General features: G+C 48.3%; 1 protein-coding gene across 2 annotated transcripts; it reads left to right on the forward strand.

The window, feature by feature from the left end:
• Window positions 1–29: 29 nt before the first annotated feature.
• On the forward strand, window positions 30–18825 carry LOC116979859 (interleukin 1 receptor accessory protein). 2 transcript variants are annotated; one of them, XM_033031758.1, is made up of 11 exons: window positions 30–829; window positions 3611–3693; window positions 6321–6594; window positions 6969–7158; window positions 8932–9100; window positions 10219–10290; window positions 11422–11548; window positions 12655–12803; window positions 14133–14276; window positions 15525–15668; window positions 18174–18825. In XM_033031758.1, exons 2-11 carry the CDS (start codon window positions 3618–3620, stop codon window positions 18668–18670), a joined length of 1842 nt encoding a protein of 613 aa, XP_032887649.1. In that variant the 5' UTR covers window positions 30–829; window positions 3611–3617; the 3' UTR covers window positions 18671–18825. The 2 variants fall into 2 exon arrangements, with proteins under 2 accessions (XP_032887649.1, XP_032887650.1); XM_033031759.1 differs by lacking the exon at window positions 14133–14276.
• The last annotated feature ends 637 nt before the right edge of the window (window positions 18826–19462 follow it).

Genomic DNA, 19462 nt, shown 5'->3' on the forward strand with positions numbered 1-19462 from the left:
TCCCGGGGAGAGTGCCCCAGTACGACGGCTCCCAGCCTCCGGCCCACCGGCGGACTCAGGGAGGGAGGGAGGGAGGCTGATGTTTCGCTTCCGTTCAGTGGCAGCGAACAGGAACTCGGAGACACGGCCCGGGAGAGAAAGTCAGATAGTGATAGAGATTCAGAGATTCAGAGAGAGAGGTGAATGAGAGTAGCAGAGAGAAACACGGAGTCAGAGAGAGAGTTAGTCAGTCAGAGAGAGAGCCAGAGGTAGAGTCACAGACAGAGAGAGTCAGAGAGGTAGAGTGTGAGAGACACGGAGAGCAAGGGGAGAGAGAGTATAGTCAAAGAAAGGGAGAGAGAGAAAGTGTGGCAGAGAGAGGGAGAGGGAGAGGGAGTCAGTGAGAGGGAAGCAAACAGAGAGAGGCAGACAGACAGACAGAGAGAGAGAGAGAGAGAGAGAGAGAGAGAGAGAGAGAGAGAGAATCAGTCCGAGCAAGAGAGTGTGGGGGGAGTAGGGTAAAGTCAGAGTGAGTGGGGAAGAGGGAGTTGAGGCAGGGAGGGGGGAATAGGTGGGGATGAGAGAGGGGCAGTGTGGCATCATGGAGAGAGGGAGGAGAGGGCTAGGCATATGTTGAGAAGCACACAGCGGGTCGGGCCACATCTGGGCAGAGAGAACCAGTGGAAGTTTTGGTTCATGAAATGAGAGTGTGGAATGGCAAAACGGAGGGAGGGTGGGATTTTGGACAGGGGTGGGCTGCTGGAGGAGCTGACCATGGACGGATTGAATGGTGACGTTTCGGGGTGTCATTCAAGCCGGTAACCGGGATAAAGCTAGCGATCGGTAGCAGGTAAGACTGTACCCAGCTCTAGTCTACCCTGGTAACGTGGTCTGAACCATTACTGGGCAGCGGTGGGATTGAGTTGTGTTGATGGGAGACTTGATAGAAGTATATAGAATTATGAGAGGCTTAGATGGGGTAGACAATCAGAACATTTTTCCCAGGGAGATACAAGAATAGCATTTAAAATACTTTTGGATAAGCACATCAACATGCAAGGATTGGAGGGATATGGATTATGGCAGATAGAGGTGATTTTGGCATCATGTTTGGCACGTTCTTTGTGGGCTGAAGGGCCTGTTCTTGTGCTGTACTGCTCTATGCTCTATGTTTTATCTCCACACTCCTAGACCTAGGAGTCAGCTCCCCTCCACCACCCCCTGCCACTTCCTGACCCACAGATCTCAATCAGTGAGGGTTGATGATAACACCTCCTACACAGTAATTCTCGGTGCCCCGCAAGAATGTGTTCCCAACCCCGTGTTATACTCCCTTTACACTCACAACTCTACGGCCAAATTTGGCTCTAACTCCATCGACAAGTTTGCAGACAACACCACTGTGGTGGGCCGAATCACGAACCATGACGAGACGGAGTACAAGAGGGAGAGAGAGAGAGAGAGAACACTCAAGGGCGACAGGGTGGCGCAGCGGTAGAGTTGCTGTCTCACAGCGCCAGAGATCTGGGTTCCATCCTGGCTAGGGGATGCTCTCTGTACGGAGAGTTTCCTCCTACACTCCAAAGACGTGCAGCTTTGTAGGTTAATTTGACATTGGTAATTGTAAATTGTCCCTAATATGTAGAATAGCACTAGTGTATGGGGATTGCTGGTCGGCGTGGAGTTGGTGGAGTCGAATGGCCTGTTTCCACGCTGCTTTTCTAAAGACTAAGACTAAACTCAGTGACATGGTGTCAGGACAGCAACATTTCCCTCTATGTCCACCAAATGAAGGAACTAGTTATTGACTTCAGGAAATGTGGTGGTGATCACGTCCTAATCAGCAGATGGGGAAACGGATGACAGCTTCAAGTTCGTCACCATTAACATTACCAGAGGTCTGTCGTGGACCAACCACATTGACGCAACAGCCAAGAAGGCACACTAATGTCTCCACTTCCTCAGGAGGCTGAGGAAATTTGTCATGTCCCCGATGATTCTTGCAAACTTCTATAGTTGCACCATAGAAAGCACACTGGTTGCAACACAGCTTGGTTTTTGGAACAGCTCTGTCGAAGACTGCAAGAAATTGGAGTGTCGCAGATGTAGCCCAGTCTATCACACAGATCAGACTTCCCACCATTGACTCCAACTACACTCCATGCCACCGTAGAATAACAGCTAACATAATCAAAGGCTTGGCCCACCATGCTCATTCCTTCTTCTTCCTCCTCCCACCCAGCATAAGGTACACAAGTCTAATGTCTGCAAAGGGGTAGAGGTGAATCGGACAGTAGCCTAGTTTATGGAAGGAGCCTGATAACAAGAACTACGCTGTTCCATAGTCTGGTGGTGCGTGCTTTCAAGCTTCCGTGCCTTCTGCCGGACGGGAGCAGGGAGAATAAAGAATGACTGGGGTGGGACTAGTCGTTGATTATGTTGGCTGTATTTCCGAGGTAGCGTGAAGTGGAGATGGAGTCAATGGTGGGAAGTCTGGTCTAAGTGATGCACTGGGCTACATCCACAACTCCCTGTAAAGCACGAGGGAGTTGTGTGCCGTGTTTGTCATCTAGGGTCCCTGACCTTGGCAATGACTCGATGGGGCTGCTCCTCAAGCTGTGGCTACATTTCAGTCGAATGCCTGTCCCTCTTCCAGGCTTGCGTCCGTGCCCACGTGTCCCTGGAGAGGGAACTTGCAGTGTCCATGTGGACTCTGGAGAGAGAACACGTGGTGTTTACGTGGACTCTGGAGGTCTTCCATTAATGTGGATAAGGAAGACAATGTTGTCATTTGTTGATTGATTGATTGATTGATTGATTGATTGATTGATTGATTGATTGATTGATTGATTGATTGATTGATTGATTGATTGATTGATTGATTGATTGATTGATTGATGTCTGCAAACTGCTACTTGGCAGTATTGATCTTTCCACTACTTTCTAAATGTGATTATGGAATAAAATATCCTTGTCAGGGAAAGAAAGAAAAGTCCCTCACGAGTAGGAAGGCTATGTTGCAGCTCTATAAGACGTTGGTGAGGCCACATTTCGAGTACCAGTTTTGGGCACCATGTTATCGGAAAGATGTTGTCAAGCTGGAAAGGGTTCAGAGAAGATTTATGACGATGCTGCTGGGACTTGAGGGACTGAATTACAGGGAGAGGTTGAGCAGGAGAGTGCCTTATCCCTCAGAGCGCTAGATGATGAGGGGTGATCTTCTGGAGGTGTACAAAATCAGGAGAGGAATAGATCGGGTAAACGCAGTCTTTTCCTCAGAGTAGGGGAATCGTGAACCAGAGGACATAGGTTTAAGGTGAGGAGGGGAAAGATTTAATAGGAACCTGAGGGGTAAAGTTTTTACAAAAAGAGTGATGGGTGCATGGAACAAGCTGCCCGAGGAGGTAGGTAGTATAATGTTTAAGAGACATTTGGACAGGTACATGGATAGGACAGGTTTAGAATGTTATGGGCCAAATGCAGGCAGGTGGGACTAGTGTAGATGGGGCATGTTGGTCGGTGTGGGCAAGTTGGCCTGTTTCTGTGCTGTATGACTCTATTCAAGTTTCAAGACTCTCCTGAACTTTTTGACAAAATATTAACAAAATATATTAACGGTGTTTTTGCTTAGTGCCAGAATGCCTCGTGTCCTATTGATCTTCATGCTGATGTTATCGGCTGGCATTGACTGGAATGCAATCAATGGTGAAGCTGGTGAGTGGACTGCTGTGGATGGTGACTTGCTAACCACTGTGAGATTGTGCTCTCTCTTGTGGACTAGTTGACCATAGAATCCTACAATAGAGGCCACTCAGCACAGCCTGTTGAAGCCAACCCTTTGAAATACTGTCTGTATGAGATGTCACCTTTTCCTTTATCCTTTGTGGTGTTGTACAATGCTGAGAACTGTATTCTGCACTCTGTATCTTCCCCATCACTCTACCTCTTGTAAAATTAGTTTGACTATGCATAATATTGCCACAGGCCAAGTCATTGGGAATTTGTAAAGCAGAGAATGATAGGTTCTTGATTAGTAGGAGTGAAGGCAGGAGAATGGGGTTGAGGGAGAAAGATAGATCATCGTGGAGCAGACTTGATGGGATAAATGGCCTAATTTTGATCCTATGTCTTATGATCTTATGAATTACAATTGGACAGGAACACAGATGGGAAAGGTTTAGAGGGATGTGGGCCAAATGCAGGCAAATTAGACTCACTGAGCTCATAACCTGGTTGGCATGGATGATTTGGGCCAAAGTAATTGTGTGCTGTGTAACTCTACAATCATGGCGGGGCATGCTTGAAGGGCTGAATGGCCTGCTCATGTTCCTGTTTTCTGTGCTTCTATTAAGGTGAGACCCCAGTATCTGACAAATGAATGTTAGGCAGCTCTGACTCTATACGTTGCAGAGGCAAATGGAAATAAAGAGAGGGGTAATGAGACTAGGAGGGAACTAGCATGGACCCAATGGGCTGAATGGCCTGTATCATTGTAAGTTATGAATGTCAAAGGAATATCTGCTGCATTGCGCCTTGTTGCCTTCCTGATTCCTCCAGCGATCATTTCATGATTCCTATTCCTTAGTTTGCAATCTCTAACATGATTTGACTGCAATGTAAAACTCAAAGACACCCTGCTCAACATGAAATCAATAAACCGCACAGGGCACAAAATGCTGATTATGCATAACCCGCTAAGCTCCAAATATCACTTATAATCATTGAACGAGTTGTAAAACAGATGAGAGTTTATATGTTCTCGATGAGGGCAGTGAATTTGTCACTTGTTCTGCAATATTCCTTGGGTGATAAAATTCTAATCAATTTGCAATTAATTTATCAGGGAGTGAGTGAAAGGCCCTGTGGTTCACTGATGCGTTTATTCTGCACGTTTGGGTGGGGCGGCACAGTGGTGCAGTGGTAGACTTGCTGCCTCACAGCGCCAGTGACCTGGGTTCCATCCTGAGTACAGGTGCTGTCTGTATGGAGTTTTTACCTTCTCCCTGTGACTGCGTGGGTTTTCTCCGAGTGCTCCGGTTTCCTCCCACCTCCCAAAGACGTACAGGTTCATAAGATAATTGGCTTGGTAATATTGTAAAATTGTCCATAGTGTGTGTAGGATAGTGCTCGTGTACGAGGATGACTAGGGAGCTCAGACTCGATGAGTGTTTATGCACTGTATCTCTAAACTAAGCTGTCCGATTCACCTCTACCCCAACTCAAATTTCACTGTACCTTAATTGGTATGTGACAATTAAATTAAATCTTGAATCTTGAACGTTGGACTTTACCTAATTGAACTTTCTTTAATCGAACTTTATTGGACTTCAATGTTATATCCTTGCTCTAAATAGACAATAGACAATAGGTGCAGTAGTAGGCCATTTAGCCCTTCGAGCCAGCACCGCCATTCAATGTGATCTTGGCTGATCATCCCCAATCAGTACCCCGTTCCTGCATTCTCCCCATATCTCCTGACTCCGATATTTTTAAGAGCACTATCTAGCTCTCTCTTGAAAGCATCCAGAGAACCTGCCTTCACCGCCCTCTGAGGCAGAGAATTCCACACACTCGCCACTCTCTGTGAGGAAAAAGTGTTTCTCGTCTCCGTTCTAAATGGCTTACTCCTTATTCTTAAATGTGGTACCCTTTATCCTCTGTACACTGTAGGTGGCTTCATTGTATTCATGTATAGTATTTTTCTTGACTGGATAGCTTTTCCCTGTACACATGACAATAATAAATTAAATGAAACTAACCTGTGAAACTGATGCGCTACAATGCTGAGAGCTATATTCTGCACTCTGTATCTTCCCAATTGCTCTATCTATTGTGCTTGAGTTTGACTTTTGTGTCAATGTGTGGTATTGCCAGATTTAATTAGATAGCGTGCATAATAAATCTTTTCACTGCACCTTTTCAATAATAAGCCTAAACTTTTGGATGTTTGATAAGTTCATGTTCATGTGATAGGAGCAGAATTAGGCTATTCGACCCATCAAGTCTAATCCGCTTTCAGTCATGGCTGATCTTTCCCCCTCAACCCCATTCATCTGCCTTCTCCCCATAACCCCTGACATCCGTACTCATCCAGAAGCTACCAATCTCTGCCTGAAAAATATCCATTGAGTTGGCCTCCACAGCCGCCTGTGGCAACGAATTCCACAGATTCACCACCCTCTGATTAAAGAAATTCATTCCCTTCTCCTCCTTAACGGTAGGTCATTTATTCTGAGGCTGTGCCCTCTGGTCCTCGTCTCTCTCACTGGTGGAAGCATCCTCCTTGTTGTACCTCCCACCTGTTCCCGGTGCTACAACCTTCTCTCTTGGTGTTGTTTCAGGTGAATGCACGGACTGGGGAGTGGACATCAGCGGAGCGGTGAAGGGCTTTGACGGGGAGCCGGCGAGGCTGAGATGTCCTCTTGTCAAGTCAAACTACAGCCTGGGCCGTGGATCGGCCCTAACGCTGTCATGGTACAAAACCGGACCGGGCGACGACCGGCAAGAGTCGGCAGACTTTCACCAGAACAACCAGCGGGTGTCAGAAGAGGCGGAGAGGCTGTGGTTTTGGCCAGCCTTTGCCAACGACTCCGGAAACTACGCTTGCATGTTGAGGTATTGATCTGAAGAACAACTCGCTTGGTTTCGTGGACTGATTTGTTGTGGAGTCAAAAAAGTCCCTAATTTTAGTGGAAACCTGGCCCTTTGGTCTACCAAGTCCACGTCGACTAGCAATCACCCGTACACTCGCTCTATCCTACACACTCGGGGCAATTTACCTACAAACCTGAACGTCATGGGGATGTGGGAGGAAACCGAAGCACCCAGAGAAACCCCACACGGTCACAGGGAGAAGGTACAAACTCTGTACAGACAGCGCCCGTAGTCAGGATCGAACCCGGGCCTCTGGTGGTGTGAGTCAGCGGCTGCGCCACTGTGCTGCCTCAGTTCTGCTTCCAATCGTAACGTCTCTGCTTCTCTCGTCCCAGGAACGCCACACGTTGTCTCAAGGTCTCCGTGTCACTACTCGTTATCGAGAAGAAACGGGGCAAATGTGTCAACAACGAGGAGATGGTCTTCCCCGTGGATCTCGCTCTCGGTGAGATGAGGAACTTCACATGCCCAGACACCAGCGGCTTCTCACGAGCAATAGCCAGCCCATCAACTGCTTGGTACAAGGTAAGGAAAATCAGATACAATAATAATGTTTTATTAATAGTGTTTAATGTTTTATGTATCATTCTCAACTGTCACTGTATGTCATGTTGTCACTTGTGGGCGGAACACCAAGGCAAATTCTCTGTATGTGAATACTTGGCCAATAAACTTATTCATTCATTCATTTTGGAGGGGGCGCTGCAGTGGCTGCGCCTGTCAGCAGCGCGTTAGTCTTTTCAATTTTTAGTATGTTTTAAAGTTTGTTTTAATGTTCCTTTGTGTGTCTTGTGTGGGGGGTGGTGTGGGGTGGTGTGTGGGGGGGGGGGGGTAAGGGGGATCCTGGACTTACCTTGACTTTGACTTTGTCCCTTACCATCTGGACGCCCGCAGCAACGGCTGCGGAGGGTTGAGTTCCCGACCACGGGGGAAAATGGAGGAGGACTGGCCAAGTTCTGTGCCTTCCACCACAGTGATGAATGCTGTGGTGGATGTTTGTGTTACATTTTTATTGTGGTTGTGTGTTCTTTATTATTGTGCCACTGCTGACAACCCAAAATTCCACCGACCTTGGTTGTGTGGCAAATAAATTCAATTCAATTCATTCATTCATATTGGTATCAACTCCCAGGCACCCACTACCTTGTTTAAAAACAAAACTTGTCCCACACATCTCCTTTAAATGTTGCCCCTCTCATCTTAAACCTATGCCCTCTAGTCTTTGATATCTCCACACTGCGACAAATAGGTTCTGACTGTCTACTGTATCTATGCCTCTCCTAATCCTATACTTCCATCAGGTCTCCCCACAACCTCTGGCATTCCAGACAAAGCAATACAATTCTGTCCAAGTTAGACACAAAATGCTGGGGAAACTCAGCGGGTCAGGCAGCATCTATGGAGAAAAAGAACAGGTGACGTTTCGGGTTGGAACACTTCTTCAGACTGAAACCTGAAACTGAAGTCTGAAGTGTGAAGAAGGGTCTCGACCCGAAACGTCACGCATTCCTTCTCTCCAGAGATGCTGCCTGACCCGCTGAGTTACTCCAGCATTTTGTGTCTACCTTCGATTTAAAGCAGCAACTGTAGTTCTTTCCTACGTAACCTGAAACTTTCATTTTGAAGAAGGGTTCCGACCCGAAACGTCACCTATCCATGTTCTTCAGAGATGCTGTCTGACCCTGTGAATTACTCCAGCATTTTGTGTCTATGTTTGGTATAAACTAGCATCTGTAGTTCCTTCCTACACACCAAGTCTGTCAAATCCCTCCTTCGAGCTAATACCCTCCAATCCAGGCAGCAAACGAGGGATCTTAGTTTAGTTTAGTTTAAGAGTTACAGCATGGATACAGACCCTTTGGCCCACTGAGTCCACGCTGACCAGCGATCCCCATACACTAGCAATATCCAACACACGGGACCACTTTAACCGAAGCCAATCAACCTACAAGCCTGTACATCTACAGAATGTGGGAGGAAACCGGAGCACCCAGAGAAATCCCATGCGGTCACAGGGAGAACGTGCAAACTCCATACAGACAGCACCCGCATTCAGGATCGAACCTGGGTCTCTGGCGTGTGAGGCAGCAACTCTACCGCTGCACCACTGTGACTCCCCAAAGTACAGAGCTCCAAAACCGGGAAGCGGTCATTTAAAATCGAGACGTGCAGACATTTTTTCTCTCAGTCGATAAAGAAGTGGCGCAGGAGAGATGTTGAGGTCGGATTACATCGATCATGATCGACCATGACCTGTCCCTGCTGAAACTTGTGGTGACTTCTCTCTGTTCCACCTAGGGCTGCGACAAAATTAGGAGTGGCGGCTCTCCGATAGATGTTATTGAGGGAAGGCTGACGTTCAACATCGTCAGACAACATTGTGCAGGGAGCTACACTTGCGTCGTGAATGTGGCTCGAAGAGGCCAGAATTTCACCCTGACCAGGACCTTCCATGTCACCATCATAGGTAAAATAGGGATGTAATGCTCAGGTTTTATAATCGATCGGATAGCATTTGGAGTATTGTGCCGTTTTGGGTCCCATACCTGAGGAAGGATGCGCTGGCATTGGAGAGGGTCCAGAGAAGATTTAGGAGAATGATCTCGGGTATGATTGGGTTAACATATGATGAACGTTTGAAGGCATTGGGCCTGTTCTCGCTGGAGTTTAGAAGGATGAGGGGGTACACCATTGAAACTTACCGAATAGTGAAAGGCCTGGATAGAGAGGAATAGATCTGGTAGACTGAGTTACTTGCCCAGAGTGGGGCAATCGAGAAACAAAGGACATTGGTTTAAGGTGTATGGGGAAAATGCATAAAACAGAGAGATATGGATCAAGTGCAGGCAGAGGGGATTAGTTCACCTTGGCATTATATTCAGGATGGAGATTGTAGGCCGAAGGGCCTGTTCCTGTGCTGTACTGTTCTGTGTTCTGTGATGGGTTGCGATGGGTTGAAACCCTATAGGCAGGTTGTCATTCAGCTTGAAAGCATGCAGGGAACATTGAGGATGTTGTCAGGACTCCAGGGCCTGAGGTATAGGGAAAGATTTGGCAAACTTGGATTATATTCCTTGGTGTGCATGAGGGTGAGGAGTGATCTTATAGAGGTGTAGAAAATCATGAGGGGAATAGATAAGGTAAATGCACACTTTTTTTAAATCCAGGGTAGAGAAATCAAGAGTCAGAGGACAATAGGTTTAAGGTGAGAGGGGAAAGATTGAATAGGAATTTGCGGGGCAACTTCTTCACTAAGAGTGTTGTGGTTATATGGAATGAGCTGCCAGAGGAGTTAGTTGAGGCAGGTAATATCATGATATTTAAAAGACACTTAAAAAGGTACAGGGATAGGAAAGGTTTAGAGGGATATGGGCCAAACGTGGGCAAATGGGACTAGCGTAGATGGGGCATCTTGGCCAGCATGGACAATTTGGGCCAAAGGGCCTGTTTATGAAGCATGTGAGTTTATGACTCGATGCTCTGCTGGGACCCCACATGGATTTGATGGGCTGAATGGCCTCCTGTCTTGTGATGGGTCCGATGAATGGCTGTGGATTCCTGAAGAGTCATTTTCTTTCCTTACAGCGAACCAACTGACGCCAAGCCCACCGGTTTTGGTGCAGCCCAAAGCAGACCTCCAGGTGGAAGTGGAATATGGTGAGTGCCTTCGCCTGTCCATTGAATCTTCATCTGTCTTTAACCTGACCTCCAAGGTTAACGTATACCAAGTTACAGTGAAAAGCTTTTTTATTGCGTGCTATCCAGTCAGCAGAAAGACTGAACATGATTACAATCATGATGTCCACAGTTTACAGATATAGGATGTTTGGTTTAGTTTAGTTTGGTTGTCATGTGAGCCGAGGTGCAGTGAAAAGCTTTTGTTGCATGCTAACCTGTCAGCAGGAAGACAATACATGATTATAACCCATCCGTCCACACTGTACAGATACGGGATAAAGGGAAAATCCTGAATAACTTGGAGTGCAGGATAAAGTCCTGTAAAATCCGATTAAAGATATTCCGAGGGTCTCCAATGGGGTAGAGAGTAGGTGAGGATGGCTCTCTAGTTGGTGAGAGGACGGTTCAGTTGCCTGGGAAGAAACTATCCCTGGATCTGGAATCTATGCATTTTTATATTTCTGTATCACTTGCCTGATGGGAGAGGGGAGAAGAGGGAGTGACCGGGGTGACACTGGTCCTTGATTATGCTGGTGGCCTTGCCGAGGCAGCGTGAAGTGGCTCCAAGGTCGCCTCTCAGCATCCTATTTGGGACGACAGATGGCACAATGGGCTAAGTGTTCGGCTGGCAACAGGAAGGTAGCCGGTTCGAATCCCGCTTGGAGTGCATACTGTCGTTGTGTCCTTGGGCAAGACACTTCACCCACCTTTGCCTGTGTGTGAATGTGTGTGAATGTGTGTGAGTGATTGGTGGTGGTCGGAGGGGCCGTAGGCGCAGATTGGCAGCCAAGCTTCCGTCAGTCTGCCCCAGGGCAGCTGTGGCTACAGAAGTAGCTTACCACCACCGAGTGTGACTGAGGAGTGAATGAATAATGCGATGTAAAGCGCCTTGAGTATTAGAAAGGCGCTATATAAATCCCATCCATTATTATTATTATTATTATTACCCTTCAAAAGGTTCCCAACATGTCAGTTCACTAACGTTATCCATTTGCAAACTCATATGTCATTCCTTAAGGGATTCTTTCCTGGTTTTGTTGGGTATATTTATATATTGCCTCTGATTGTGACTCCAAGTATGTTGACATTTGATGTTTGAATCTTCTTCAGGTCAACAAGTTAATATAACCTGCAAGGCATTCTTCCACTATATCATTGGGTCCAACACAAGTGTTTGGTGGTTCATCGATGGGAGACGTGCTCAGGAATTTGGCCCAACAATCCAAGTGTTTAGCAGGTACAGATTATTGAGTTGTCTTGACGTTTTTGGTCTCTAACTTTAAAGGGGAGTCTTACATAGGTGTCCTTAGTCAGCTGGATGGTGTAAAGTTAGGCTAATCGCCGTAAGTTTAGTTTAGTGATACAGCGAGCTGCCGAGTCCGTAGCAACCAGCGATCCCAGCGCACTAACGCTATCCTACACACTATAAAGCCAATTAGCCTAAACACCTGTACGTCTTTGGAGTGTGGAAGGAAAAGGGAACTCCCGTAAAAAAAACCACGTCACGGTCACGGAGAGAACGCACAAACCATGCAGGCAGCAGCCGTAGTCAGGATTGAACCCGGGTCTGCGGTGCTGTGAGGCAGCAACTCTACCTCTGCGCAACTGTGCGTCTCCAAATCCGCTGTACACCAGTATCTGTAGATCCCTGCATCCATCTATCACTTTCTAGACTTTCAACCCCTCCCACCTCGCTCCTTCCTTGGTGGCACGGTGGCGCAGCGGTAGAGTTGCTGCCTCTCAGTGCCAGAGACCCGGGTTCGATCCTGACTACGGGTGCTGTCTGTACGGAGTTTGTACGTTCTCCTTGTGACCACGTGGGTTCTCTCCGGATGCTCCGGTTTCCTCCCACGCGCGGGTTTGAGGATTAATTGGCTTCTGTAAATTGCCCTTAGTGTGTCGGATCAAACTAGTGTGATTGCTGGTCGGCACAGACTCGGTGGGCCGAAGGGCCCATTTCCACGCTGTATCTCGGCATAGACTCGGTGGGCCGAAGGGCCCATTTCCACGCTGTATCTCGGCATAGACTCGGTGGGCCGAAGGGCCCATTTCCACGCTGTATCTCGGCACAGACTCGGTGGGCCGAAGGGCCCATTTCCACGCTGTATCTCGGCACAGACTCGAAGGGCCCATTTCCACGCTGTATCTCTAAACTAAAAAACAAAGAAAAGTTCCATATCTTTAATTCGTTGTCTAAAATAAAAACCAGCCGCTGATCGAACCAGCGCATCGTGCGTGAGGGCGGGTATGATGGGTAGGAGTGGCTCGCTGTCTGTATCGAGCTGTGTTTGTGGCGGACGGGGGTGGAGGTCAGGGTGTGAGTAATGACTCTCCTTCCCTTAGTGAAGAACGGATGGTTCTCAAGGACAAGAAGATCACAAGTGTGCTGAGTATCAGAGCCGTCTCTGCCGCTGACATCCACAGGAATTACAGCTGCTCGGCCCAAAACAGCAAAGGACTGAGCACTGCCCGGGTGTTTTTGGTGAAGAAAGGTATCCACACTTTATTTCAACCTGAGGGGACCCAGTCCTTCGACTCTCTTTAATCTCATTCTCTCTCCTAGGATACAGTGCAGTAGCAAGAGGTGCGAGTCCGGGTAGGGGGGTAAGATTAGGGCGGTGTGGCGTAGAAACTGTTTAAATTGGTAGATTCACTGCCTCACAGTGCCAGAGACCCGGGCTCAATACTTACATCGAGTGCTGTCTGTGTGGAGTTTGCATGTTCTCCCTGTGACCGCGGATGCTCCAGTTTCCTCCTATATATCTGCCTCCACCACCACCCCCTGGCAGCGCATTCCAGGCACCCACTACCCTCTGTGTAAAAAAAACTTGCCCCACGCATCCCCTTTAACCTTTGCCCCTCACACCTTAAGGCTATGTCCTCTAGTCCTTGACGTTTGCATCCTGGGGGAAAAAGATTGTGACTATCTACCCTCTCTATGCCTCTCCTAATTTTATATACTTCTATCAGCTCTCCCCACAACATCCGGCATTCCAGAGAAAGCAATCCAATTCTGTCCAACCTCTCCCTGTAGCTGAAACCCTCTAATCCAGGCATCATTCTGCACCCTTCCCATCCTTTCTGTAACGGGGTGACCAGAACAGCACGCAACACTCCAAATGTGGATCAAAAGCTATTCACTGTACCTCGGTACACATGACAATATACTAAACTAAACTTATAAAGTTGCATCATGGCTTCCTGAGTCTTTATACTCGATGCCCTGACAATGAAGGCAAGATTACCACATGTCTTCTTTACCACTCTATCTACTTGTGTTGCTACTTTCAGGGAGTTATGGGCTTGGCCCCCAAGATCCGTCCTATAAAACTGCATCGTAATATAATTATTTTATTGAGTATAGGTGTCAGGAAGTCATGATGCTTGGTATTCTTCTGACGATGTCCAGAGGTGGCGCAGCGGTAGAGTTGCTGCCTCACAGCGCCAGGGAACCCGGGTTCGATCCTGACAACGGGTGCTGTCTGTACGGAGTTCGCACGTTCTCCCTGTGACAGCGTGAGTTTTCTCCAGGCGCTCCGGTTTCCTCGCACACTCCAAAGGCATGCAGGTTTGTTGGTTAATTGGCTTCGGTAAATTGTCCCTAGTGTGTAGGATAGTGTTACTGTATGTGGTGATCGCTGGTCGGCGCGGACCCGGTAGGCTGAAGGCCCTGTTTGCGCGCTGTATCTCTAAAGTCCATCGTCTAAAGAAGCTGCCTGACACGTTGAGTTACTCCGGCACTTTGTGTGTGAGATTCTTTATAATGTTCAGTTTGTGTACCATGCGCATTGTGACTCGTTTCCTTGTCTCTCTGCCCCCAGCTTCTGGTTATGCCGTTGAGCTTGGCAGTGGGTTGGGAGTTACACTGCTCATAGTTCTCACGTCTGTCACCGTGTACTACGTATGGAGGTTTGAGATCATTCTCTTCTACCGGCTTCACTTTGGGTCGGATGAGACCCTCGGAGGTGAGTTACCCATTTCCACGAGCAATCGTCCGGGTGTCGGCTTCGAACTGCCCCCCCCCCTCACCCTTCAGATTCCACCCCTTGTCTGGCTCCACCCCCTCCCTCTGGCAGCGTGTTCCAGCTCTCAACCACACTCAGTGTAAAACGCATATCCTTTCCCTCAAAAGCAAATGGGAGCAGCTCAGCTAAGCACAGATGATTCGGGCCGAAGGGCCAGATTCCATGCTGCACAACTCTCTGAATCTCAAGGTTGCAGAGGCAGATGGAAATAAGGAGAGGAGTAATGGGACTGGTCTTCTGGGAGCTAGCATGGACCCAATGGGCTGAATGGCCTGTGTCATCGTAAGTTATGAATGTTGAAGGAAGCTCTGCTGCATTACATGCGATGCTGGAAGATCTAACTTCCTTCCTGATTCCTCCAGCAATCATTTCATAATGCATATTCCCCAGTTTGCAATCTCTAACATTATTTGACTGCAACGTAAAACTCAAAGACACCGTGCCCAACATAAAATCAATAAACCGCACAAAGCAAAAGTGGTAATTATGCATAACCTGCTTTGGGCCAGTTAAACTTCAAACATCACTTTAAACATTGAACGAGCTGTAAAACAGACAAGAAATGATATGCTCTCAACAAGGGCAGTGAAGTTGTCACTTGTTCTGCAATATTCCTTGGGCAATAAAATTCTAATCAATTTGCAATTAATTTATCAAGGAATGAGTGAAGGAGGCCCTGTGGTTCACTGCATGTTTGTACTGGGTAATGTCCAGGTGTGTGTCTGACACAGATGCATCTGCATACAATTTACCAGCGGGAGAAGCCGAGACTGGTTTATCAGAACAGCAGCTTCCACCAAAAGTCACTGCAACAATGTGTGTCTTCTTGTGTAAACCAGCATATGCAGTTTCTTGCTTCTACACATTTTTTTTCTCAACACGCTGACTGGTGAAGGCCAATGTGTGGAAAGGAACTGCAGATGCTAGTTTACATCGGAGATAGACACAAAATACTGGAGTAACTCAGCAGGATTGGTATGGTAGCATCTCTAGGGAGAAGGAATGGGTGACGTTTCGGATCGAGACTCTTGTAACGTCATCTATTCTTTTTCTAAGGCAGCCTGACCTTATGTTACTTCAGCTTTTTGTGTCTCTATTTGTACCACAAGCCCACTTGACCGCCCCTCTCTACCTGTGTCGCCACTCTGAAGGATATTGAGCAGTAGAACATTGTGTGTCTTTCCACAGATGGGAAGGAGTACGATGCCTATGTGTCGTACGCGAGGACTGCCGAAGAGGAAGAGTTTGTGCTGACGACGCTTCGATCCGTACTGGAGAATGAGTACGGATACAAAGTCTGTATCTTTGACCGGGACAGCTTACCTGGTGGAGGTAGGTGTGTACTCGTCACCCCACCCACCACTTCATCTCCCTCCCTCCGTGACCCCCCCCCCCTGTCAGAAGACGTCCAGCTCGTTAGTCACAGTCAGTGAAGCACTTTGTTGGGTGTGACCACACTTTGTAACCTCTGCCTCTCTACTTCCAGGAGGTGGCTCTAGAAATTGTGGACGCAGTGGTGATCGTTTTTAGAGATAGATAGATAGGTAGGTAGGTAGGTAGGTAGTATTGGGGGTAGGGTACTGACATGGATAGAAAATTGGTTGGCAGACAGGAAACAAACAGTTCAGGATTAACGGGTCCCTTTCAGAATGGCAGGCAGTGACTAGTGGGGTACCGCAAAGCTCGGTGCTGGGACTGCAGCTATTTACAATATACATTAATGATTTAGATGAAGGGATTATAAGTAACATTAGCAAATTTGCAGATGGCACAAAGCTGGGTGGCAGTGTGAACTGTGAGGAGGATGCTATGAAGATGCAGGGTGACTTGGACAGGTTGGGTGAGTGGGCAGATGTATGGCAGATGCAGTTTAATGTGGATAAATGTGAGGCTATCCACTTTGGTGGCAAGAATAGGAAGGCAGATTATTATCTGAATGGTGTCAAGTTAGGAAAAGGGGAAGTACAATGAGATCTGGGTGTCCTTGTACATCAGTCACTGAAAGTAAACATGCAGGTACAGCAGGCAGTGAAGAAAGCTAATGGACTGTTGGCCTTCATAAGAAGAGGAGTTGAGTATAGGAGCAAAGAGGTCCTTCTGCAGTTATACAAGGCCCTGGTGTGACCACTCCTGGAGTATTGTGTGCAGTTTCGGTCTCCAAATTGCAGCGTAGGTTCATGAGGTTAATTCCCGGGATGGCTGGATTGTCTATGTTAAAAGAATGGAGCGACTGGGCTTGTATACACTGGAATTTAGACGGATGAGAGGGGATCTTATCGAAACATATAAGATTATTAAGGGATTGGATATGCAAGAGGCGGGAAACATGTTCCCGATGTTGGGGGAGTGCAGAACCAGGGGCCACAGTTTAAGAATAAGGGGTAGGCCATTTAGAACAGAGATGAGGAAAACAGTTTTCACTCAGAGTTGTGAATCTGGAATTTTCCGCCTCGGAAGGCAGTGGAGGACGATTCTCTGGATGCTTTCAAGAGAGAGTTAGATAGAGCTCTTAAAGATAGCGGAGTCAAGAGCTATGGGGAGAAGGCAGGAACGGGGTACCGACTGTGGATGATCAGCCATGATCACAGTGAATGGCTTGAAGGGCCGAATGGCCTACACCTATTGTCTATTTTCTATTACATCCTGTTTGCTGTTTCTTCCAACAGTCGTAGAGTCGTACAGCGTGGAAACAGGCCCTTCAGCCAACTTGGCCGTGCCGACCAACATGCCCCATCTACACGTCCCACCTGCCTGTGTTTGGCACATATCCCTCTAAACATATCCTCTCCATATACCCGTCCAAGTGTCTTTTAAATGTTGTGATAGTACTTGTCTCAACAACCTCTCCAGCAGCTCGTACCATACACAGACCACCCACTGTGTGAGAATAGTTGCCCCTCAAAATATAGGCGTAAGATGAGGGGGGAAGATTTAATTGGAACCTGAGGGGCAACTTTTTTACACAAAGGGTGGTGAGTGTATGGAAAGAGCTGCCAGTGGTGGTAGTTGAGGCAGGGACTATGCCAATATTTAAAAAACATTTGGACAGATCCATAGATAGGATAGGTTTAGAGGAATATGAACCAAATGTTGCCAGGTGGGACTAGTGTAGATGGGGCATGTTGGCCGGCATGGGCAAGTTGGGCTGAAGGGCCTGTTTCCATGCTCTATGACTCTGTGACTCCATGCTCTATGACAATGACCTACGTCCTTCATCACTTTCGGCGTGCTCTTTGGGAAGTACATCACACCCACAAATATGGCGCAATGGGTAGAGCTGCTCTCCCACAGTGCCAGAGAACCAAGTTCGATCCTGACCTCGGGTGCTGTTTGTGTGGAGTTTGCACATTCTCCCCATGGCGATCTGAGTTTTGTTTAGGTTAGTGTAGATTAGTTTATTGTCACGTGTACCGAGATACAGTGAAAAGCTTCTTTGTTGCGTGCTATCCAGCCCATGGAAAGACTATACATGATTACAATCGGGCTGTCCACAATTTACAGATACAGGATAAAGGGAATAACATTCAGTGCAAGGCGATGTCCGATTAAAGATCGTCCAAGGGACTCCAATGGGGTAGATGGTAGGATGGGACCTCTCACTGGTTGGTGATAGGATGGTTGAGTTGCAGCAACTCTACCACTGCGCCACTGTGCAACTGGTGCTACCCCCTGTGCCAATGTACTGCCCCTTTTACCACTGCCCAGCCCCTTGTGCCACTGTGCTGTCCCTTGTCCCTTGTGCTGCCCCATGTGCCACCCCCTGTACCACTGTGACACCCCGCATGTTGTCCGTCGATGCCCACTTCGTCCCCTGACGTGTCCACGTTTCGCCCCCAGTCATCACAGATGAGACGCTGTCGTGCATCTGGAAGAGCCGCCGGCTGGTGGTGGTGCTGAGCCCCAACTACATGGTCCACGGCACCCAGGCTCTGCTGGAGCTGAAGGTGGGCACGGAACGCATGGCGAGCAGCGGGCAATTCCGGGTCATCCTGGTGGAGTTGCGGCCGGTGAGGAAGGCCGGCCGAGTGGCCGAGCTCAAGCGGCTGAAGGCTGTAATGACCACCATCAAGTGGAAGGGTGAGAAGTCTCGGGATCTCAGGAGCCACTTCTGGAAGCAGCTCAGAGTCTCGCTGCCCACCAGAGGGCAAGGCCAGATGACCAGGCCACCCAACACCAGGCTGGTCTATAGACAACTTGACTTAGACCGGCCCAGCCCTGAGGCTTCACACAATCGGTCAGATGCCAACAACCATGTCAGCACCCATGAAGAACCTGGCAACCTGGTGGTTACTCCTGTGGAGTCCAGGGTAGCTGAACCCCCAATACTCTGCTGAACATTAGCCCCATCTCTATCAGTCTGGAGAAGTGTCCCGATCGGAAACGTCGCCTCCCCGTGTTCTCCCGAGATGCTGCCTGAGCCGCTGAGTTTTCTTTAGTTTTAGTTCAGAGATGCAGCGTGGAAATAGGCCCTTCAGCCCACCGAGTCCATGCCGACCATCGATCAGCCGTTCACACTAGTTCCATGTTATCCCACTTTCTCATCCACTCCCTGCACACTGGGGGCAATTTACAGAGGGCCAATTAACCTACAAACCTGCACGTCTTTGGAATGTGGGAGGAAACCATCGCAGTCAGAGGGAGAACATGCAAACTCTGTACAGACAGCACCTGCAGTCAGGATCAAACCTGTGTCTCTGGCGCTATGAGGCAGCTACCACTGTGCCACTGTGATGCCCCATCACAAGCCAGCTTCATGCCCCACCCCTTCCCCCTCACCTCCTTCAGCCAGCTATCTGCTCCCTCTACACAGTCTGAAGAAGGGTCCCAAGCCGAGATGTCATTTGTCCATTTCTCTCCACGGATGTTGCCTGACCTGCTGTGTTCCTCCAGTCATTTGTGTTTTGCTTTTGAGTCTTTTTTGGATTCTGTGCATTTGAAGCACTGGCCACACAGGCCGAGTATGTGCAGGTTCCCCTCTGAATGTAACCCTGTGAACCCACCCCAAGACTGGTCGGACCATGGAACTGGATAGCGCCCGATGGTCCCGCAAGGCTCAACGAACCGCGGTACCGGGACGGACCCACTGGAGACGTCAAGCACGAGGGGCAAGGGCCGGTAGGAGTCTG

Source organism: Amblyraja radiata, chromosome 13 (assembly GCF_010909765.2).
Source record: "Amblyraja radiata isolate CabotCenter1 chromosome 13, sAmbRad1.1.pri, whole genome shotgun sequence".
Taxonomy (NCBI): Eukaryota; Metazoa; Chordata; class Chondrichthyes; order Rajiformes; family Rajidae; genus Amblyraja; species Amblyraja radiata.